Raw genomic sequence first — 23,529 nt, 5'->3', positions numbered from 1 at the left:
ATATCTTTCATGATAACAGTTCAACTGATTACTAGCTATTGTTAAACCAGTATTGATTAATTTCAGCCACCTAATTTCCAGAAACCATCATGTGTATAGACATAGCATGAATATGAATAGCATGTTTTTGTAAGGTGCCAGCTATTTTCTTAAGAACCACTTGTACTACTAAAGTACTTTGAGTGGAGATTTTAAAGAGACTTCGTAGTACACACACGTTGTTCGAAGGAGATACTAACCACAGGAGAGTTTACTAGCGTTAGCACTGTCTGTTGCAGTTTAATGGCATGCACAGATATATGCGTGATAGGATCTATTATTCACTGTGAAAGAAAAATCAAGACTGGGGTTACAATCTGGAATCAAGCTCACTGCTCATGGTTCTGTAGAGAGGCAGCATTCAGAAAATGAAGTTTGGGTGCTTACTAAATGCTGTTGCATGTTTATAGTTTAGAGAGAGACTGACTAAATGTCTATATCTTCTAGTTTCAAGTTTCTATATGGGTGCAAATTGATCAAATGTTTTTGGAACTCATCTTGAGATTTAGGCCCCTATAGAATTTATGTCTGTAATCTCAAGAAGATGTGGTGATATGGCAGAACAGATAGGATTTCTGGAAGATTTGGGGAATGGAAAGCCAAGGTAGAAAACTGCAGCATGGGTAAAATAATGAAGAAGACAACTAGAATCAGCATACATTCTTTCCTTAGGTGACCAGTTTAGGTCATGTTCTATATCCGAGGGGAAAAATATCAGGAAATATTTGAGCAATTTTAAAGGGGGTCTAACTAGTCTTATTTGGCTTAATCCATTTGATAATATTATAGGAGACCTTTACAATAATTGCTGATGAGTAACATAATCTGGCCTGTGGGCTCTAAGAAAGAATACTGGACTTCAGAAGAGAAAAAAAAAATAACTCTAAATAGGATGATAATATAATTTATTGTTAAGACTGAAACACCTCTAGAATGAAGGAGGAAATTAATAATGAAGCCAGGAAAAATAGGCAAATCAGGGTGTTTCCTTACCCTAACTCACCCTAGCTTGGTAGGCCTCATGACTTTGAAAGTTTTGGTTACTTCAGAGAAGGTCCAGCTTTTTCCCTTAAATAATCTTGGTTTATAGAAAACTCCCTCAGAGCTCTTCAGAATGGCTGGTACACAGAATCCACAAGCATAATTTTAGCAACAAACCTGTTACTATTTGTTAGTATCCAAGATGTTGTGAACTGCTGTATCTTCAAGAACTGTGAACATCATAAAGCCGTACTCAATTTTAAAATGCACTATTATTTTAAATTCTCATATGTATCTTAAGCATAATCATTATCTTAAGAAAAGTAGTTAAAACTGTATAGTAAATTAGTGTTTTGACTGAATTTTCCTTCATGAATACTAAATATTAGCATCCTTGATAATCTGTGGCTTATAGATATAACATTCAATAGGATTAGATTAAGAGAGTAGACATAAATGCAAAATAACAATTCCAGTTTGGCAGAGCAAAGATTTGTCACATGCATGAGTTTATAATTTTGTAAATTAAAGGGGGGAGGCTTCTCAGGATTATTAGATGATAATGAATTTCAGGATAAGAAAGAGGAATTACTGCATGGTATAAATTTTAGGAAACTTAGTTATTCCTCCACTCTAAGAGAGAAAAGCACCTTAATTAATTTGTGATGACAATTACATATCAGTTTCACAAATTGAGAAGTATAAACTGCCAGTAGTAAAATAGGCAAAGAAACCAGGTATTTGTCATGGATCATTTCTGTCCACTTTTTCTAGTTGTGTTCCTCAATTAGGAATCCAAATACTCATATAATCATTGAGGGCTAACTTGGTGGCAAAGCAAGAGGATGAAGGTGTCTAGGTTGCTGGAGGAGGTCAAGCTATCATAGCTAGTGCAGACTACAGATTTTCAGGAGAGAGAGAAGAAAGCAAGGAGGAGGTTGATAGGCCAGAAAAAAATAAACATATGTGATCTTCAGTCGAGAATGAAAGGAAGGGTGATGGAAGCTGGGAGGTTGTATGCACACTTTAAGCATGTTGACTGGTTTCTTGGAACTGTCCTGGTACTTCTGCCCAAGAAGGGTAGAAATAATTGTAGAGTAAATTACTGATCTGCTAGCTGTCCCTTTTCATTGTCAACTGAGATATACTCTTCTAAAAATACAAAGCCAAGGATTGAATGACCCCAGCAGTTGAGGTTGGGGTGATACTATTTGAAGTCATCGCGTTCATCTGCATCAGTACTTTATTTTAGTAAATTTAAATCCCTTTGGTTCTCTTCTGCCACCCAATCCCACAGTTAATGTGAACTCAGGAAATGCAAACCACATGAAGCCTGAATAAGAAAATACCTAAAATATGTAATAAATTCTCTAACATACATACATCCGTATATGGTCTTGGGCATATACTGGATATATTATTTAAAAGCCAAACATAAATAATACCATGGGGGGATTATACTTTGAGCTGAATTACTTACTCTGTTGCTCCTTACTAGGTGAGGGATAGTGTAAGATTCTACTCTTCTGCTTTATAATTCTTTCTACTGGATTCCTTTTAAACTCATTACTAATGTTTGGAATAATATTGACTAAGATTTATATTACAGGGAGCTCTTTCTGTATGTTGTGCTTATTTGATCTATGAAATGGAGCCATAGCAACAACCTCCTTGGAAAACTCAACTCATTATAAAACAAGCACAACTAGGTTTAAAAAAGGAAATTGAATTAGTTTGGCACCCAATCAGGGAGCAGATTAATACACAGTGGCTGTTTCTTTACCACAGAAACAGAAGTGTCTCTAAAACCCAGAGTGATGCAAGGAGCAGCAAAGAGTCGGGTCAGCAGTGAGGTCCTGAGCAAGGACCCTCCTTAATGAAAGTGTATGATGTTCTTTTTTAAAGTATGCTTTGAAAGCAATAGTGTATTAAGCGTCATGACGGAATGTTTGAATCAGTAATTTAAAGCACTTTAACTTTTCTGCATCTTTCCACTCACGCCTCACTCCACCCCTCCCATACCACGCCTGGGTTGTTCCCACAAACCTCTCTCTCCTCCCCTTGTGCCCAGTCCCTCTTTCATGCCACTTCCTTGCAGAAGACGCACCAGAGTGCCCTGCAGGTACAGCAGAAAGCTGAGGCACTGCTGCAGGCCGGCCACTACGATGCCGACGCCATCAGAGAGTGTGCTGAGAAGGTGGCCCTCCACTGGCAGCAGCTCATGCTCAAGATGGAAGACCGGCTGAAACTGGTCAATGCATCCGTGGCCTTCTACAAAACTTCTGAACAGGTGAGGGGAGGTCTGTGGTCCATGTGGGGCTGCGGTCAAGGGAAGAGTTCCTGTCTTCTACTGCAAAGCCAGTCGCCTCAGTATTAAATGCCTTTGGAAGTAGCTGTGGCTTCACCACCGTTGTGTTCTTTAGAACCCTTTCATTAGGAACAGATCATTTTTAGCATTTTTTTTTAATTTCTATAATTTTAAAAGAAGTTCTATAAATTTTTTAATAAACTTCTCAAGTTCTTTGGATCCAGAAATAGAAGTAGAAATCGGGTGTATATTATATTTGAGCAGTGTGTCAGTTGCCACAATAATGCTGCATAACAAAACGCCCTCAAAATTCAGTGATAAAAAGCAAGAAGCACTTATGTTTTGCTTAAACGTCTCCTCCCCATGTCTCTCCTCTTTCTTGACAAGCAGTTCTTGAGTGTATTTATGGCAAAAGGTAGAACGGCAGAGCCTAAAATCTGTGCAAGTCGCTATTTTTGTCACATCGTCTAACAACTTTCAACCAAAACAAGTCATGTAGCCAAACCAACATCACTTATCAGGGAAATGCCTTCAATGAAGGTTGGGAGAAGAAAGTGACAATTTGCTGATCAAATAATTTAGTCACAGGTAATGTACTGCTTGAAAACATACAGCTCTTGTGCTGTATGAAAGCTCCTGGGGCTTTCAGTCCAGTGGAAGAAATAGCTCTCTATCATTAGAGAATGATGAGTATCTCTGGCAAGACAGTGTCACTTGTGGGAGAAAAGGCAGGAGTTACATACAAGGCTATACAGATACAAACCCATATATCTATTCTATATGCACCAGGGCTAAAGGGATTTTGAAAGTGGAGGCTTAAAGCAGAGTTATTTTATTCAATATAAAACACTTTCCTCATTTGAATTGCTCCCTGGTAGAATAGATTAGAGAAACATCCTCTTCTGGGAACATCTTAGAGAACCTGGGCCATGGGATCACTGGAAAGTCTCTCCCAGAGTAAATATAGCCTGCCAGTGCGGCTACCCCATGCTTTCTCTCACTCTTTCTTACTACTGTTTCAGAAAGATGATGCCCTTGCCGGACACAGAAGTAGAAGCAGCAGACTGAGATGATTGTTCCGTAGATTTAACACAATTCCAGTCAAATCCCAGCAAGCTTCTTTGTAGAAATTGGTGCATTAATTCTACACTGGATATTTATGGAACCTAAAATAAAACTATCTTGAAAAGCAAAAATAAAGTTGGACGATTTGCTCTACTTGATTTTAAGACTCATTCTAAAGCTACAATGATCAAAACAAAATACAATTGGTATAAGACAAAGCAGAATGGAACAGAAGACAAAACAGATATAAGACAAAATTGGTATAAGACAAAACAGAATGTGTACAGAAATAGGTCCACCTGTACACAGTCAGTTGGTTATTCATAAAGCAGTGCACTAAGGAAAATCTTTCAACAAGTGCTGTTGGACTACTGAGTATTCCTATTAAAAAGTAAGACTGACTCCTATCTAATATCATAACAATTTATTTTTGCATAGAATAACTGAAGTATAGTCCAAAGGTGTGGGAGTGAGAGAGACAGAGAGGGGAGCAGAACAGGCAGATTTACTGAAATATACTGTTAAAGGGAGCAGTGGATGAGACAGGAGAGGTCTGCGGTGCCATATGAGGGTTAGCTCCCTAGCTGGGGATTGAACTCAAGTCCTCAGGCTGCAATGATGATATAGCGCTAAGACTTAACCCTCAGGCCACTAAGGAGTCCCCATCATGACAAATTTCAGTTTGAGAGGTACCAAAATGCTAATGGGGACATTCAGAGTACTAGATGAAAAGTCAGGAAATTTGATCCTGACCTGACGTTCCCAAAGATCACTTCCTCACTCTGGGCTCTGTATCTTAACCTGTTCTATTAAAGGATTCATGTTTGATAATCTTTTCATTTCTTCTAGCTCCTAAACTGATTGGCTTTGTTCAATACTGTGTTGGGACATGCTTCAAGCACTCCATTTCTTAATAGTACTGGCATGTCTATGAGCTGTTCTCTCATGATGTGTTCCTGCATGCATGTGTTCATGCCTTGAATAAATAAGAAAGCAATGGTAGGGAGGTCTGCTAGAGTTCAGGGAAAGGGGAAGCATGTCTGGCTGAGTGGGTGCTCTGCCTCAGCCCATCTTTCAGCTTGTCTTTCCACTCTGTTCATAATTCAACAAATGCCCTATCCACACCACATTCTTCCTCAAAAGGGATGACTTTCTCAGACTGAGAAGGCCAAAGATAATTTTAACTGAATCCCCTGCTGTTATAACAATGAAGCAATCAACATCTATTGAAGGGAACTAGGAATGTTTGTTTCTATTTTCTGCATCCTCCGGTAGGCCCTGACACTAGGTTGCTCTGGCTCTGCCACGTTCAACACCAACCCAGCTTTCCTTCTAAACCCCATTCAAAGTAGCTTTGCTCTCTTGTGAATTTATTTATAAAGTTACATCATGAGGCCTCTCAACATTTTTTTTTTTAGAACTGCAACATTTTTAAACTATCTTTTAGATTTACCCAAATTAGTTATCATTCTAAAAGAAATATGCTTTTTGCAAGAGGAGGCCTGGGTGTGTCATTGTCTTATGATAGCCCTTGGAGAGATTTTCGCTAGGATATTTATTCACCAGAAGAGGAGAAATATGACATTCACTTATAGACAATAAGTTACATAACATGGACAACTTTTTTTTTTGCCTCTGCTTGGGTCTACTTATTATAGGGCAAGAACAGATGGCTAGGAACTTTGAAACCCCAAAAATACTAGTCTCTCTTTCTTTCTTAACATGGGTACTACCCTTATGCTTTGTTATCATAGCTTCAGCCTACACCCATTAACTATAAGACTATGATTTCAGAATTCTTATCTCTAGTCATAATCTATCCCCTGAGTTCCAAACCCTAGATTGTCACTGCCTCCTGGACTTCTCTTAAATATCCCAGTGGCACTGTAGACTCTAAAGCTGCAGGCAGAACTTTGAATGAAATATGCACCCTGTGCAGAGTTCTGTTAGCTGAAGGTCATCATCAGATACATCTCATCTGATTAATTTACTTGGTCTTTTCCCTATGATCCATTAGGTGTGTAGTGTCCTGGAAAGCTTAGAACAAGAATACCGGAGAGATGAGGACTGGTGTGGCGGACGAGATAAACTGGGGCCAGCAGCAGAGATTGACCACGTCATTCCACTCATCAGCAAACATTTGGAACAGAAGGAGGCCTTTCTTAAGGTTAGAACATACCGTCCCCCAAATCTGGACGTCAAGCCTGTTCTTTCCTCCACCTTTTTTCTCCCTAATCTTCCCTACCCCTCTCTCTCCTCCCCTCCTCTCCTCTGCCCAACACCCCTCTTCATCATATGGGCTTCCCATGTCTGTCCTTCCTAGTCTTTCATCTAAAAGGAGACTTGAGAGAGAAGGTATTAGGTGATTACCTTGAAAGATTGAGGGGTTATTTCTGGCAATACTTTTGGTATAATTAGATAATACCATCACTGCTGGTGCCATGTTCAAATATCCTCATAGCCCAGTGATAATTGTTAATTGAGAAAAATACGTACTTTCATTCAGTTATGTTTGCTTAATAAAAATATCTTAATTGAAAGATAAGCCTAGTTATAGAGCACTGTGATATCTTTTTTACCTACTTTATATATATAATAAGCTTCTTATAAATGGATGGTATAAAATTGGGGGCAAAGGAAATTAATTTAGACACTTTATCAATCTGGCAATTTCAATCACCAATAAATATAATACTGTTTGCTAAATGAAGAAATACCTTGATTTTGTTTTGGTTTAGCTACCAAGGAAAACAGCACAGTCCTGCTCTGAATCAACTTGTAGCCAAGAGGGAAGTCCTTGTAAGCCTCTATTCTCCAGCCTTTGATTTTCTCCGGCAGTCATCTGTGTTAAAACTTATCTAAAGGCTGATTAGTTTCAGATCTCTTGATTTCATGATATACTTTCCTCAGGTTTATGGAAATACAAAAAAGAATTTTTATACCTTGACATGTTAACACTGATTTTATACATTTCTGTAATTAACTGCTTTTCTTTCATTAGGAATTTTCTCTACTTGACCACCTCTTAGATGGCTTTTTTTTTTTAATTTTGTTTAAGATGGCCTTTTCCTGTCATCCACCCACATAGCTGGTATCTGTACCCACATTCAATCAGAACTCTCAGTAACCAGCTCTTACAACTAAGAGCAAATAGAATTTTTTCTCTGCAGGACTTAAGATGATTTAAAAGTTTTTTATATTCCTAAAAAAATAATTTAAGTAGAGAATCTGATTAAATAGAGGTAAGAAGTTATTTCTTCATAAAATTAAGTATTTCCTTTGAAGAAGGAAACAGGGAAATACTATCTAAGAGCATGGGTGACAAATTCCCTGTTGTGTAGGTCGCCATATGCCCAGCCAGTCATATGTTTGCACTAGTTCATCTATTTTGGATTCCTTAACTTTGGGTTATCATCCAGCTGTTAAATCCATGAATCTCAGAGTTGATGTTTCCATCAGCAGATTTTTATCAGAGCTCTTAGAATTAGCCACTATTGCTCAAGTAACATTTAAAATAATTTTTATTATATAATTTGTGAGTTCAAGTGCAGAGTGTAAAAAGATTTAAAATTTGACAGTGTTATCTAAAGATCATTTAATTCTGAAAATTGTGGAATATGCATAGTGTACAATCAAAAATATTTTTAAAGATGATACATGGTGTCGAGAGAAACTAAAAGTACTATCAGTAGAATCAGGCTCCAGCCCTAATTGGCTTCATGGCTTCTGCCCTTCTTGGACCTCAGTCTCCACAGTACAAGTAGACGTGTCCTGTCATCTGTCTCCTAGAGCTTATGTGAGTCCTTCAGGGCTGGCATAACCCTCTTCTTCCCTATGTACCTCCATGTTTCCTGACAGTGGGATGTTTATTGCTGCTATTGATGTGGGTGGATTTAGTTGACAAATAAATAAATATACAAATAATAAAATGTCAAACGTAGACATTTCTATTTAGATGTGGATAATGTTTACCAAATGTGTTGTCTTAGGTCTAAATTGAGTTAACATTAAATGAAATTGAATTAATGTGGCTTGTCCTACTGTCCATCTGACTCATTCTAGAACAGAGGAATACCAGCCTGAGTGAATACTAGTAATACTGAATCAACATTTAGGAAGTCAAGGGATGGCTCATTTCTGATTCCTATCCGGTGGGAAAGGAGAAAGGCACAGGGAGTAATTCTTGACAAAAGAGCTAACCTCCTGCAATGGAAGTGGTATCTCCAGGAACACAAGTGGCCTCCAGGGTTCTGTTCTCTCCAAGCTCCAGCCACCTTGCCACCAGTGCTTCCCCAGTGTCTTGGGGCCCAGGCACCTATTGGGAGTCGCCACCTCACACCTTTGTCTCTCTCAGGCCTGCACCCTGGCACGGCGGAATGCTGAAGTGTTTCTCAAGTACATCCACAGGAACAACGTCAGCATGCCCAGTGCTGCCAGCCACACCCGGGGCCCTGAGCAGCAAGTGAAAGGTCAGTGTGAAACCTGCTGCCCACCAGCCACCTCTGCAGTGGGCACAGAGGCTGTTCACTGGCTTTCATGCAAGTGCAGATTTCCTGCTGCTTCTCTTTGGAGAAGAAATAGTTTGATGTGGGGTGGCGTAGGAAGTGATGACTCATGGGCAATTCTTAAACACGCATCAAGGTTTGGAATGGTAAAAAGAGCATAAAATTTGCCCAAAGCTTGATCGTGTATTGCAGAGTCTAGAGCAGTGCTGCCTAATGGAGTATTCTGAAATAATGGGATGGTCTGTGCCTGGGTTGTACAATATAGTAGCCACCTGTCACATGTGGCTTGTGTCACTGAGGAACATTTTCACTCCTGTTGAATGATACTTCATTTAAAGGTAGATAGCAAATATGGCTAGTGGCTAACATACTGAACAGCACAAGACTGGGATATCTTATAGCCTGAGAACAAGACACGACTGAGAACCATAAAACTCTGTTCTAATCCTGACTTTTCATCTTATTGCTAAAGTTTTTAAAACTTGAGTTTTCTTATTTAAAAAGAAGCATGTAATTATATGAAAAATAGCCTTAAAAGTTTATTTAACACAATTTTTTATTGAAGTAACAGTGCATTTGAACATTATATACGTTTCAGATGTGCATCATTGAAAATCAACACGTGTGTATACAACACGAAGTTTAACAAACTGCTTCTTATCTGATCATATTGGGCTTAACTTTTCCATGGACTTGCTTACTCTGAATCATGCTAACAAGAGTCTTTGAATGAGTGAAGAGCTTAACAAATGTAATCAACATTTGTCCAGAGAAGTACAACTCTAGATACCAAGGCTAAGGAGGAAACAAACTGACTTGGAGTTGGGGGGTGGGTACAGGCTTTACAGACCCTGTGGAATGGGTAGGTTTGGGTGAGGGGCACTGAACAGCTTCGGGGAGCTTCCCTCCTTTGAAGAGAGCTCAGGTAAGATCAGAGGGCACTGGAAAGAATGAAACTTAGGAGTCTAAGTCCCTTCAGAGAAGAGGGAAGCAGACTACCTTTTCCAGATACTACCCAGTTTGCAGGCAGGGATCCCGCAGGTAGCTGTATTACGTCATCACCCCTTCCAGCATGTGCTCAGGCATATGTTCTCACTTCTAAATGCGGGTGACAGTTGGGTGAGGCCAGCTGCCTGCCTAGAGCACACACCCACACCTCCGTGTGCTAAGAGGGATGGGCACTTAGACAGCAAGAGATGCTACACCTTATTGGGGGCAGATTTTGCCCATAGGAAAGCCAAGATATGGGAAAAAATAAAACATGAAACTCTTTAGGAGGGTAGGCTGGTCTGGGTTTATCCTCTTGGGCAGCAAGAGTTTAGGAAGCACAGGTTCTCTGCCCCAATTAAGGCTTCCACCTGAGACAGCATCTGCCACCTGTTCTATATCACTTTCCTTTTTCTTCTTGATTGCTTCAAGCTGGGTATGCGCTGTTAAAACACTTAGGAAATCACATGTAGCCCTCTGCTTCTGAACAGGAGACACAGAGAGGAAAGAGCACGGGTCAACACCTAGCACGACCTCACACTCACCTTGTTACATGTAATGTGAAAACGGTTTTCTGGTTTTCCTATGATTGTATCCAAAGCCACGTGCCACGTAGACATCATTTGAACACAGATCCCTATGGCCTGGATTTAGAATGTTTAAAATTCTTCGATGCTATTGAAATACTGTATATGTACCATCTTGTACAGAGCAGAGAGAATATGGTGAACGATACGGATTACCACTGCTCATCGCCTGTCCCTTAAAACTCCTCAAGAACAGATGGGATTGCTGTCAAGTCCACTTGCTCTTCTTGGCCTCCAGGAGCTGACTGAATTTGTTGCTATCTTAGGGGCTGATGCTTCTCAAGGTCTCTTACCGTCAAAGACTTACCAGACAAGAACTTTGATGTGAAGAGAATCAGGGTCAGATTTAAATCACCCTGGGGGTACACTCTTCCTCCTTTCCTTAATAGATTCTGGTCTGCAGGTTGTCACTCCAGTCTACTAATCATGATACCTACTGTGAGATTCTCTCTACCAAGTTATTGCTCCCTTGCCTCTGCTGACTGGATTAACCTTAGGGGAGGCTTGAAGTCCATAGTTGACGGGAGCCCGGGATTTGTTCAGGTCCCTCCTTGACCAGCACCTATTTCTCCTCTGCCCTGCAGCCATCTTGAGTGAGCTTTTACAGAGGGAGAATCGTGTCCTACACTTCTGGACCTTGAAGAAGCGGCGGTTAGACCAATGCCAGCAATACGTGGTATTTGAACGTAGTGCTAAACAGGTATGCCCGGAGCGTTTCCTAACTTTGCCTCGGTTCTAGGGACTGTACAGAGGTCCAGCTGACCAAGTCTTGGGAAACATTCCAGAAGCAGGCCAAAGCAGCAGGCAAAGTAAATGTGGTAGGCGGGGATGCCGAAAACTCCATCACCCATCATTCAACATTTACCAAGTGCTCTATTCAGAGTTTGGGACCAAGAGTAGGGCAGAGATGCTGGGGAGAGATTGCTCCTAATTCATGGACAATACTGACCTTGGCCTAAAAGAGGCCAAATCAGATGGAGGAGACATTGTCTATGCTGGTGGAATGGCAAATAGGAGAGGGTCATTCATAAATGCAACTTTTAAGCTAGGTATTGATCAAATGCAGCATTTAGAGTCCATCACACTGTCCCAAACTATATGGCATGTTTTCAGCTGGGGCTGTGGGGATTGGATGAGTTGTTTCCTCCCACAGGCACTAGACTGGATCCAAGAAACAGGTGAATATTACCTCTCAACACATACCTCCACTGGAGAGACCACAGAGGAGACTCAGGAACTGCTGAAGGAATATGGGGAGTTCAGGGTGCCTGCCAAGGTAAGAAGCACCCCAAAGACACCTCCCCAGTCCACTCCATTTCCCCCATTCTGGTCAGTTTCATACTGTGGAAAAGAGAGTAGCCTCTGTGCATGGAAACCTGGGATCACAATGTGAAGGAGGAAATTGCCAGGCAAATCATCTCCTTTAAACCTTAATCAAAAGAGTTGCAGCTGCTGCATAGAGCATATATAAGCAGGAAGTCGGCTCCAATTCACTGTGCTTCTACTGTCTCATATTCACGCCCCACGATCTGGGATCTCTGTATTCATTCAGTCCAATGAGGCCCAGAATGTATTCATGCAAAGTTGCATTACATGTGTGCATATCTGCACCTGTCCACATAGTATTCAAACTTGAATGGCCAGGAATATTCACCCTTTGGGAAGGTCATTTTCTATGGGTGGGTTCACAAAGTAGATGGGTTTGTTTCCTGAAAGGACTAGTTCTTTCTGGTCCCATACATGCAAATGGGCCACACTAGGGTCTCTGGGGAGCAGAACATGCTCATACCACACCTCCTCACACCTCCATTCACATTGAGGCCAGGAATGCTATAAATGGAGAAAACCTCAGTTTCATCTGTATTCACTTCTGGGGTTTTTATCTGAGGACTCTGGGATTTGAATGAAAATCTGACCTGCCTCAGGTACTCTTTGTAGTGTCCTCATCCCTCCCTGCCATGGAGGAGACTTTTGGTGTCACTTGCTCACATGGCAGATGCTCTTCCCAGAATGAGAACTGCTTTCAGCTCAAGGGAGAATGTTTTAATGCCCATCCTCCCCAGAGATACTTCTGTCTGTCTCTGGCAAATGTTCCTTTAATTTGCTGTGACAAAATTAGCCCCTCAGCCTCATTTCTGAGGTGTTATTTCTGAAGCGGTCATCCACTTTGTGAGTCGGACACTATGAACTTTAGACAGTGAGGGTGCCTTCCCCAGCATCCTTGTGACCTTTGGGGTCCTTTCATCCAATGTGAAAAGAGACTCGTTTCTGTGAGACTCATTTCAGTATCAATCCAAGCAAATGGACGAGGAAGGTAGCAGACACACAGAACTCTTTTCATACCCAAGTGAAAATGACATCTGAATTACTCTCTTTGTGTCTGTCTGCCCCTCTCCAAATAGTGCCAGTTATGAGCCACTCACAGGTTGCGAAGTACCAGGTCACTGACTTTCCTGCCCACCTGAGATGATCAAAGCAGATACCCAGACTTCTTAGCATTAGAAGCTGTCCATCACCAGAGGGGAAATGTGCAGGGTTGTTAATTCATTGTTTCTTTAAAATCTTCATCTCTTCCCCCTCTCTCCCACTCCCCACTATTAACCACAAGAACCTGCAGCAATTTCGTAGTTGGGCTCTATGCTTGCCACCTCTGTCCTAACCCAAACTAGTCTTTATTGTTGTTCACCTTCTAAGCAGGACTGTGGATGACTTTTACGTTGTAGATAGTGCTACCTCAATAAAAATAAGTAAATAAGACACCACTTTGGTCATACTACCGCTCAGCTCAAAAACTTGAATGATTCTGCACTTAGCAATTGTCACACAATGCCACCTTTCCACCCCAGCATCAGCTTCCATGGTTCATTTATGCGTGCTCCAGATAGTTGTATGTTGTTTTTACCTTGTGAGGGTTACATCCTATACTTTCTTGCCTCTGGGCCTTTTCTATCCATTTCTCTTTCTGGAACATCTATCTCTTCCATTTAGTTTGTACTTGTTAAAAGGACTCCACCTTGTCTGTGATCCTGTCTAAGTTCTGGAGCTGGTCTTGCCCATCCTGCATGATCACCCTGGTTGTCTGTATAATACCTAAGGCACTTGGCATTAACTACCCTGTTCTCTAGGAATCTGTGTGCAGTGTTATTTTTTACATGAACTAGCTAGATCCTAAAGGATAGGACACATACTTTATTCATTTACCTAACTATCTTATGCATTGGAAGGAGATCACAAGCAGAAACAAAAAACTGTCTGTAGATTTCATCCTCTCCCCCCTCTCCAAAAAAATCTGTATTTAATTTGAGTTTTTCATTTTTGAATCCCTTATGATTTCTCTACATACTCTCCAATAATTGGGACATATCTGTCTTCCAAGATATCCATCTCTTTTATATAGCTGTCCTGGGGGTATGAAATATTATCTCATTGTGCTTTGATTTATATTTCCCAATTACTAATGATGTTGCAAAGAAAACACTTTTTAAACTGGCAGTTTTATCGTGGAATGTGAAGGAAGCCATAGATAAACTCGACTTAATTCTTCTGCAAAAAAGGCATTAAGTGATAATGAAAATGACTGGAGTCTTAGCTGAACTAACTAAATTATGTCATGGAATTCAGATGGAGAAAAGGGAACACTGAACTGTCAGATAGGCATTTTAGATGGAGAAAAGGGTCTCAGATAAAAGATGAGACTCTTAAAAGGAATGTAACTTGCATGAAACAGAAATTTTTGAAAGATTTAGTTTTTCATATATAATGGCAAACTATTCCCTGGGGAGTGATTATGAAGATGTATCTCGGGAAAATGGCTTCCTCACTAAGGGAGCTCAGTAAGTTCACATCTACAAAGAGTATTATCAATAAATACACAAAATAACAATAATGAAAAGCAAATTAGAAGATTATAATGAGATTAAAATAATGGTACCAAGAAGGCTAAATCTTAAAAGACTTGTGGAAAATGCAAAAGACACAAAGGGTTTTTACAACAAGCACTCTTCAGAGTAAGGTTCACTGATTAAAGAGTGATAGTATAATATTAACGGCTCAAAGGAAGGAAAGAAATAAAGGTGAAAAGAAAAAGTAGAATTACTGAACCCTTTTTTAAAAAAAATCTCTAGATTTTCCAGCAGATAACATAGAATTCAAAATGGAAAGGGCAAAACATGCCTTAGGCACAAGTAGAGCTCAAGATAAGTGATGTGTCAGTTCCAAATTTTCAGTTCCAAATAAATTATGTTCCCCAAAGTTTCCCTCTTGTCCACCAGGTCATGGCAATACTTCTGAACCTAGCATTCAAGAACTACAGTCTGACCTCCACTTTGTCACTCTATATAATTTACTATATTTTGGTGGCAAGATTTGAATTTCAAATTATGCTATCAAGGAGAAACTTAATGACATAATCCACTCTGGGAAGAATAAGAAATGTGGCATAGTCTCACCTCGAGAAATGAAACAGGTACAGCGGTTCCAGCCAGTCAGCTAAGCAGGGGACCAGGCTACATTACCAGCGTCACTGTGAGCCAGCTGCCCTCTCTCTGTCCTCTGCCTCCTGTGTTTCCATTTTCCTCTGCAACCAGCTGTCCAGTTCCCTATCCCTGTGGTCCAGATCCCCAGAGACAGCTCATTTGGCCCAGCATATTGCCATGTTTAGACAGCGCTTTTAATTCAGGACACTCAGAAGCTACTGGCTGCATATTGGTGGGGAACAATTTTACCTTTGATCTCATCAGCTGCAGCCAAAAATGTACAGGTTGTGGGGTGCCACCCGAGTCACCCATGTGTAAGAGCATTGCAAACTGCTGTCAGGTGCAGGTGTGGGCATGGTTGGAGTCCAGTCTATGGGTCAAATTTATCACCCAATTCTTCTCAACTTGGCCCTCAGCTCTTGCTGCTATGGCTTTATTACTTCCAAAAATGTGGTTTTTTTTCATTTGTTTATTCAAATCTGTGGTGGCCTTACCATTTTCTTGGCATTGGAGATACAAATGAGGTAGATATAACACTCATCTTTTAGGTATCTGCAGCCTAACAGAGGAGACTCATAAATAATTTTGTGATACCTGCTGAAGTCGGGGCTCCCAGGTGGTGCTGTGGCAGCACTAGGAAGAGCGTCACCCACATGACCAGTGGGGAACTCAGGAGGTACAAGAGGGCCATTAGGTTGAAAGAGGGATGAGGATGAGTAGGAGTCACTCATCAGAGCAAGGGGACACAGAGAATCAACATGTTGGCTGAGGGGCCTATGAGAGTGGTGGGGCTATCACAACAGGTGGACCATTGTCTGCACTGCTCATTTTGCTATTTGCTCCCCAAATTCCATGAAAATCTGGAATATTTTGGTCATAACCCAGCTTCCTCTTGACTCTGAATCACAGTTTTGCCGTCCCCCTCTTCTCAGAGGGGAACTGACTATAAAACCCTATCTCATGCCATCTCCGTACCAAAACAGGGATTAAATTTGGAATTCTAAGGCTCTCACATAACAATGGACTTCTTGGTTATAGTTGCAAAAGTTAATCTCTGTCTTAATAACAAATTTAGGAAAACTCTTCCCAGAAAGAAAAACCCAAAGGTATTAAGGTCTTTAGGTCCTTAGTTCCTTAGGCTACCACTGTCTCTTCTTACCTAATTCCCAATACTATTCTTTGTCCTTTTTTGTGGCTAAGGAGTTTCTCCCGTCCTCATCGTTTTCCTTCATGCCAAAACTCTTCTGGGCCTTTCTCTCCCAATTCTGGGTATCAGTCCCTGACCTGTGGCAAGAAGGGCTCTGTGTGGTGAATAGCAGGAGAGCTGGGGCCCCGAATCTCCCCAGCCACGTCACAGACCTAGTTCTCCCTCTGGCATTCCTTGGCAAGGTTGGCCTCTCCCAGGGGGAGAACTGTAGATGAGCCCGGAAAGGTAAAGAAGGGTGAGAAAAACACAAGGGAGCTCTTTGTCTGTTCTACTGCTGCTCTAGTAATTTTCTGCCTCTTTTTCCCTTGGTTCTCTAGATTATAGCATGGTCCACACTTTGGATCTACTTTTCTCCTATCCAAAAGATAATTTTGCTCCTCAGAATATTATTTAAATGTTCTTCACTGTCTCTTAAAATCTGCCAGGCTCCCCTGAGATTTTAGAGTTTCAAAGTCTAAGATTAAAAGATGAGCAAGGATCACTTGCTTGAACGTCACTGTTTCCAGATCTCTGCTGCATAATTCCCCACCCCACGAGACCTTTTCCTGCCTGGACCATTCCATTTCATTTTTTCCATTTTTTTAGATTCCTGCAGCGCCGATGGTAGTATACGCATGCGTACATACTTCTCATCTTGACATTCACTTACATAATGCCCCGAATTACATAACTACTCTGTGAAAATCATGTCCCTGCTGGAGAATATAGATCTGTGTATGGGAGGGGATGGGTGGTGTCTCTTTTTTCTTTCGTTTACCTTCCAAGACTGTCCCCACAGTTTTCTGTACAGTGCTGTGGACAGAACAGATGCCACACAACTCTATCAAGAAATGAAATTAACCCAACACACAGCAAAGTCCCACCTCACTACGCCCTGGATTTAGCCTCATTAACTCTTCTCTTTCTCTCTAATAGAAACTAATGATAAGATTCTGGTCATCAAGACAAACTTTCCTTTTAAATCTACTAGTTGGGTTTCTTTAGTTCCTGACATGTACCTGTTTGCCTGACATTTAGAAAGCCCACTTGAGGCTGGTACAGTAAAGGGAGAGAACTGGGAAATATGGCACAGAGGCACATAGGCTCTGTTGGGGCAAGCCCCAAGTCTCCCGACATTTCTTTTGTCATGGTTCAGTGTCCCATACCAACCACCTTCCTCCACCTACCTTCTTGGAGTGCTTTAAGACTCAGTGTCTCAGATGTGGTGTTAATGTACTCTGTAAAATGGTAACACACACTCTCATCGATAAACATGGTGGCTAATGTATTGCTGACTGAGATCTCACTGTGAGCCCTGTGCTCCAGAATCCTAAGCATTCTGCATTATCAACTCATGTAATGCTCACAACCCAATAGTAGAGGTACTGTTACAACCCCTATTTTGAGAATAAAGGAATGACACATAGATGGTTTGTTCAGGATCTCCAGCTGCAAGTGACAGAGCTGGCATGCAGGCCTATGCAGCCTGACTATGTGCTGTCTATGGCTGCTATAAAGAAAGGCGGAGAGAAAGTATGAAGAGTTGAGAGTAAATGCAATTCAGTAACTTATGATCATCTTTTGGGACAGCAAACAAAGGAGAAGGTGAAGCTTCTGATTCAACTGGCTGATAGCTTTGTGGAAAAAGGCCACATTCACGCCACAGAGATCAGGAAGTGGGTAACCACAGTGGACAAGCATTACAGAGACTTCTCCTTGAGGATGGGCAAGTACCGGTACTCCCTGGAGAAAGCTCTGGGAGTCAACACAGAGGTGCGTATGGGGATTGGCCAGCCAGGAGTCCTCCTTTCGCATTTCCCTCCTACTACTGCTCACTGCCACAGGTAGAAGCCATTTCTAAACAGCTGACCACTAGGACACTTGCCTTGTGTGTGGTTCTTTTACTGGAGGGCTGGGTCTTGCTGAGCTAGCTCCCTCTCTTCAGCCCCCTGTGATCAGTACTGTGTATATTGCAAAATTGGCTGATGGGGCCTATCACTATCGAACAGAGTTTTTCTCTGCATAGAGTTCATTGTTTGACTTTGAAGACTGACCTCTTTATCCTGGCTCAGTAGTACCATCTTCTACCCAATTATGCTAATCAGCAAATGATTAGAGTCTCCAGTGCTTGTTCAAGAATAAGGGGTACAATTTGTGCAAAGGCTATTTGAGGTTTCAACTGAAATCTCAAAGCAAGTTTATCTTGCCACAAAGCCATAAAAGACTTTTAATCTTTTCTTTATAACGTGGGTCAGTAACCTATGCATTAAGAGCTAAATACAGCCTGGCAATTTAAGCCTAGGATTTCTAATTCTAGGTTCATGCTCTGAATCAGAGCAGACTAAAGAGTGAAGTGGTCAAACCATTAAAAATGGGGCATTAATGGTTCTCCCACACTTGAATGTCATTTTTTTCTAGAGGTTTCCATCATATATAAGTACCAAATAGTGGTTGAAATAAGCAGAGATGGGCAATGGAAAATTCAGTAATTGTTCTAGTCTGTGGTTTTCTATTTCCAAAGGAAATTGCTTATTTAAATGAAAATATTTTATTAGTCTTACTTAAAAATGGAAATTTTCTTACATCTTTATGTGCTTCTGTTTCACATCTATTTTAATGCGTATGATCAAATTTGAAGTAATTTATGTGTTTAAATTTAACCAGTACCAAAGTCCTTGGGAAAATAAGACATAATTATCAAATGTGTTCATTGTTTTCTTCTTCCTGGGTTTAGAAGCCTTGAACATTTGACCTGAACATTTTCTATCTTTATTATTTGGAAAAAATTCATCCCACAAAGTATACTTGCGGGTGGCAGCTGGTGGGATTTCCCCACCCACTCTTCCATCTTTCTCTGCGTTTCCTCTCTTCATCTCCCCTGATTCTAGTGAGTTGCTTTCCCAAAACATGACTGAGGTGACCACTGTGATCTTTCCACATAGGATAACAAAGACCTAGAACTGGACATTATCCCAGCAAGCCTTTCAGACCGTGAAGTCAAGCTCCGGGACGCTAACCATGAAATCAATGAAGAGAAGCGGAAGTCAGCTCGAAAGAAAGAGTATGTGTTGGGGAGCTCCTGCGTAGCTCACAGGCTCCTCCTGCTGTGCTAAAATCCCTTGACTTTTGCTGCTCCCCGACCCTTTTGACAGCTTACTGTGTCTCACGCACCTATTTAGGTTGGTGTGGACAGACATGATATTTCCATTGGATATTGGTATCACTCTGAAGACTTTAATGTCTGTTCTGCCCGTCATCTGAGTTTACTTCATGAATCCCTCACTTCCCAGAGAAAACCTTCCATTTAAGTCATCAAACTTCACACACTCTCAAAGCTCAACATGGACTAAACCAAATATTACGTTTCTCCAAATTATTTCTCCCTTCTGATGTCCTAATTCATGTCAGTCATGTCATCCCCCTCGTAGTTTTCTAACCTTGAAACTGTGAAGTAAGCTTCAACTAGCCCCTTCATCTTTTATATCATTTCTTCTTCAGTTTCTCGTGTCCTGTCATTTTCCCCCGTTCCCACAGTCTCCTGTGTCTGTCCCTCCTCACCATCTCTCGATCTCAAAAATATTCAAAAAACATTCCCTGGCCTTCCTGCCCCATCCTCCACCCAGTTCACCTGGCAGTGATGCCAGATTTACCTTTTAGTAGCATTTTGCTATTATTAATACCAATACTCTCCCTACCATCAAACCTAAATGTTTTATGGACTAAACATTGGATTAACTGCCTTACACTTATTTTTCATTTTATCTTCCTCATACTTCTCTCTGGCACCTATTATTATTCCTACTTTACATATGAGAAATAAGACTTAGAAAAGCTAAGCAACTTGGACCAAATCAGACAGATAGTAAATAGTGGAGTCAAAATTAAAATAAATTCTATCTGATTCTTCATTACCCTGAATACTATGACTCATTTTACCTACCCCCAATTTTAAATGGTTTCATATTGCTCCCCCCCAATAAAGATCAAACACCTCTAGATGCTATCATTTAGACTCACCTAAATCAATCTTATTTCACAGTATTTTCCAATTCAAATGATACACTTGAGTCAGATTATTTTTATTTCTAAGAAAAGGTATGTCTATGTTGTGCAGTATTCTTGACCTGGACTCCTCTCCATTTTGTTCTTCCATCCCTTCCCTTCCATTCTCTTTCTCTCTCTTGTTATTTTTTTCTGTTTGGATTTGTTTTGCTCTTCTCTAAATTCTATTTATTTTTGAAAACACAGCCCATATCCCAAGCCCTGTGCATCTTTATTTGCAGTCTCTACTTTTATTGATCCTTTCTATGCATCTCCTTTATACGAATTCATATTGCACTTGTTCAGCTGATTCCCAAGCACATCATTCTAAGTAGATTATAAACTTGAGAACAAGAAACATTTTATACTCTTTCATATGAATCAGGGACATGGAGAATAATGATGGTATTATAAATTATCAAGAAAAGCTTATAGAATATAATTAGATTTGGAGATTGAAAGCTTGGGAAGGGGAAGAAGTTGTCTCAAATCACACAACAAATAAGGACAGTAAAAACTTACTTGAAGTTGAAGTAACAGCATTGATCCAGGAGAAAGTAAGGCATGCTCTGGATTGCCACATGACTCTAGCTTTGAGTTGGTCTGTGTATTCAGATTTCTGAGTCTTGACCTAACATATAAAAGAATCTCAAAAGCAAAGATTATATACCAAGAGACTGGTCCAGTGACTGACCTGTAGGCATCAGGTTGTATTTATACCTACTCCTAGGTCAATGATAGTCCAAGAGGAAGTGAGGCAAAAAGAATTGACAAGAAGAGAGAAGAGGCGGTTAGGATTCAACTGTTTGGGGATAATATGATGTTGCCTGAGATTTTCATAAATTGAGCTGTGTTTTCTCAGAAGAAGAGTGAATAGGATCTAGAATCCATTTAGAGAATTGGGGCCAACTTAATTTGATTCCCGCTCCATTCTCTAAGCTTCTCAGCAGCATAAGAGATGTATGGACAATGACACAAAGTAGAGTAAAGAATAATGCAGCTAAATTATGAAGGCGGGCAAACAAAACTGCCGGAAAGAAGTTGAAGGGAAAAATGGAGGAGGTAGAATGCCAAAAATGGCAAACAGTAAAATCAAAGACAACTTTGCAAAGCCTGTCAGATTATTATCCTTTTATTGTCCTTTTTTTTAGTTTATGATGTACTAGAAACTTTTTTTATATGACTTTATTTATTCATGACAGCATTCATGTACAATCAACTGTTTTATAAATGAGGAGTCTGAAGCTTAGTAAAGCAAGTCCTACCTATAGTACATGAGAGTAATAATTCAATTCTTGTCTGGCTCCAAGGCTAATCCCTTTCCATACTACCGATAGAGTAAGAATAGTAGGAGAATGCATAACAAGCTCCTGTAAAAGGGAGATTTTAAACCAATACTTTTAATAGGAAGAGCACTGCTGGAATAATGTGTTGCTTTAATTGTATTTTGTATGCCAACTAGCAAGTATCATTTCTAATGAAAATTTGCAAAAGAAAAAAAGTGGGGCTACTACAGTGAAGTCATGTATCATAGTGACCCATTGTGTCATTAGGGAACCCCCTCATCCAAGATGTGTGTACAGCTCCTCTTTCTGGGAGGTTGAATGTAGTCACTTAAATTGTTGACTTGTAGTATGTTTGTAATCACTTACTCAGCTTAATGCACATCAGTTTGTGGTGTCAGTGAGTCCCTTTAGAAATAGTGTTGAAGTGTGCAGGATAATTTAGGCCAGAGGTCAGCACACTGTGGCCCACAGGCCAAATCTGACACACAGCCTGGTTTATATAGTCTATAAACTAAGTATTATATTTTCAAATAGTGAAAAAAAAATAAGAGTATTTTTGGGCACATGAAATTAGCTGAAATTCATATTCCAGTTTCCATAAATAGTTTTTTGGAACATAGTCATGCTTATTTATTTTTTCATGCTGTCTGTGGCCCTTTCATGCTACAACAGCAAAATTGAGTGGTTCTAATATAGATTAAATAGCCCACAAATGTTTGGATCTTTATAGAAAAAGTTTGCTCCTTCCATCTCAGTAGTGGTGTCCTGGGCCTCAGTTCCTGGTTTGTAAATCTAATTTAACTTAGAGTACTGTGAACTTTAACTTATAGTGCTGTTATGGTGTAAGTCAACAATTCCACTAAACAGAAAGCTCTTTCTGGGTGCTGTAGAAGAAACATAGGAAGTGAAAAGGTAAACTGTCTAGTTGGTGAGATCAAACATGAATGATACTGACCGCCCAGGCACACATGCAGCTGGGGACAGGCGTATCCACACACACAAAGCAGCAGAATTAGGGTGGGAAAAGAAGAGATTATGGAGCTAGCTGAGCACAAGTGCTGTCTGACAGGATCCAGAGCAAAGAGTTGAGGGAGAGGGACTCAGCAGATAATACTGAGAGGCAGGAGTTTTGAAGAAATGAAGAGAGAGATGTTGATCAAGTAGAAAACTAGGACATTCAAGAATGTCATAAATGGGAGTGGAGAAGTGAAGTGTTATGTCTCTGACCAACTAAGAGCTCATTTGTTTCCTTTAGGTTCATTATGGCTGAACTGCTCCAGACAGAGAAGGCATACGTAAGGGACCTACATGAGTGCTTAGAGGTGAGTCTTGCAGCATTCAGCCCACATCTGTTGGAAAATGGCATTCTTGTGTCAGCGCTCCATCTTCAAGGGGTGCCTGGTGCTTTATCTCCTCTCAGAGCCTGAGAACAGAGCCAGCTAGAGGAGCCCTCACTCCCAGAGTCAACAGTAATTACATGGGTGTTTAAAGAGCTTTTGAAAGGAAATTTCTCACACTGGAACTAGATCCAGCCAAAAAAAAAAAAAGAAGATACTTCAAATAAAAATCATGACACACACACACACAATGAGTCAATTCAAGTTGACTCAGAATCTGCCTCTTACCCAGCGCACACACATACATTTAACAAATAAGAATGTAGTGTTTGTGCTCTTGCTGAAGTTTCCCTAGCAACTGTTCAGGATTATGGAACATTCAAGTTTTCCTTCTTTATATGCTGCTTATTAACCCTCATATATATATATAATAGTTTATTTTGCAATAGTTAGTTTATTTTGTACTTTTCCATCTCATTTGCAATCCCCTTGGGCTTCCCATCACCAAATCACCCATGTGCCATCACCATAGTCCAATGCACTTCCCTCCCCCCACTGTTTTTGATCCCATTTCCCACTCCACCCCCACAAAATGTCTCTGGTATATAGCCGTTCATCATTATCATTATTTTCTCACCTGTTCCATTATATTCCTGCTTTGAGAGAAACCACCCGGTATTTTTCCTTTTCTTTTTGGCTTATTTCAATAAGCATGATCTTTTCCAGCTCCAT

General features: G+C 40.5%; 1 protein-coding gene across 1 annotated transcript in view; it reads left to right on the top strand.

Annotated features, from left to right (window-relative positions):
• The window catches only part of KALRN (kalirin, RhoGEF kinase), a 408,565-nt gene that overhangs the window by 170,616 nt on the left and 214,420 nt on the right, over positions 1 to 23,529 (top strand). The window contains exons 16-23 of the mRNA XM_012730450.1: positions 3,119 to 3,310; positions 6,411 to 6,560; positions 8,748 to 8,862; positions 11,057 to 11,172; positions 11,626 to 11,748; positions 17,724 to 17,906; positions 19,076 to 19,194; positions 22,716 to 22,782. Coding sequence (XP_012585904.1) covers positions 3,119 to 3,310; positions 6,411 to 6,560; positions 8,748 to 8,862; positions 11,057 to 11,172; positions 11,626 to 11,748; positions 17,724 to 17,906; positions 19,076 to 19,194; positions 22,716 to 22,782 — 1,065 coding nt within the window. The remainder of the gene's footprint in view (positions 1 to 3,118; positions 3,311 to 6,410; positions 6,561 to 8,747; positions 8,863 to 11,056; positions 11,173 to 11,625; positions 11,749 to 17,723; positions 17,907 to 19,075; positions 19,195 to 22,715; positions 22,783 to 23,529) is intronic.

The sequence above is a fragment of the Condylura cristata genome, unplaced genomic scaffold (assembly GCF_000260355.1).
Source record: "Condylura cristata isolate star-nosed mole 26May11 unplaced genomic scaffold, ConCri1.0 scaffold00003, whole genome shotgun sequence".
Taxonomy (NCBI): domain Eukaryota; kingdom Metazoa; phylum Chordata; class Mammalia; order Eulipotyphla; family Talpidae; genus Condylura; species Condylura cristata.
Note: the sequence above shows the minus strand (reverse complement) of the source record. Positions and strands in the feature narration are given on the sequence as shown.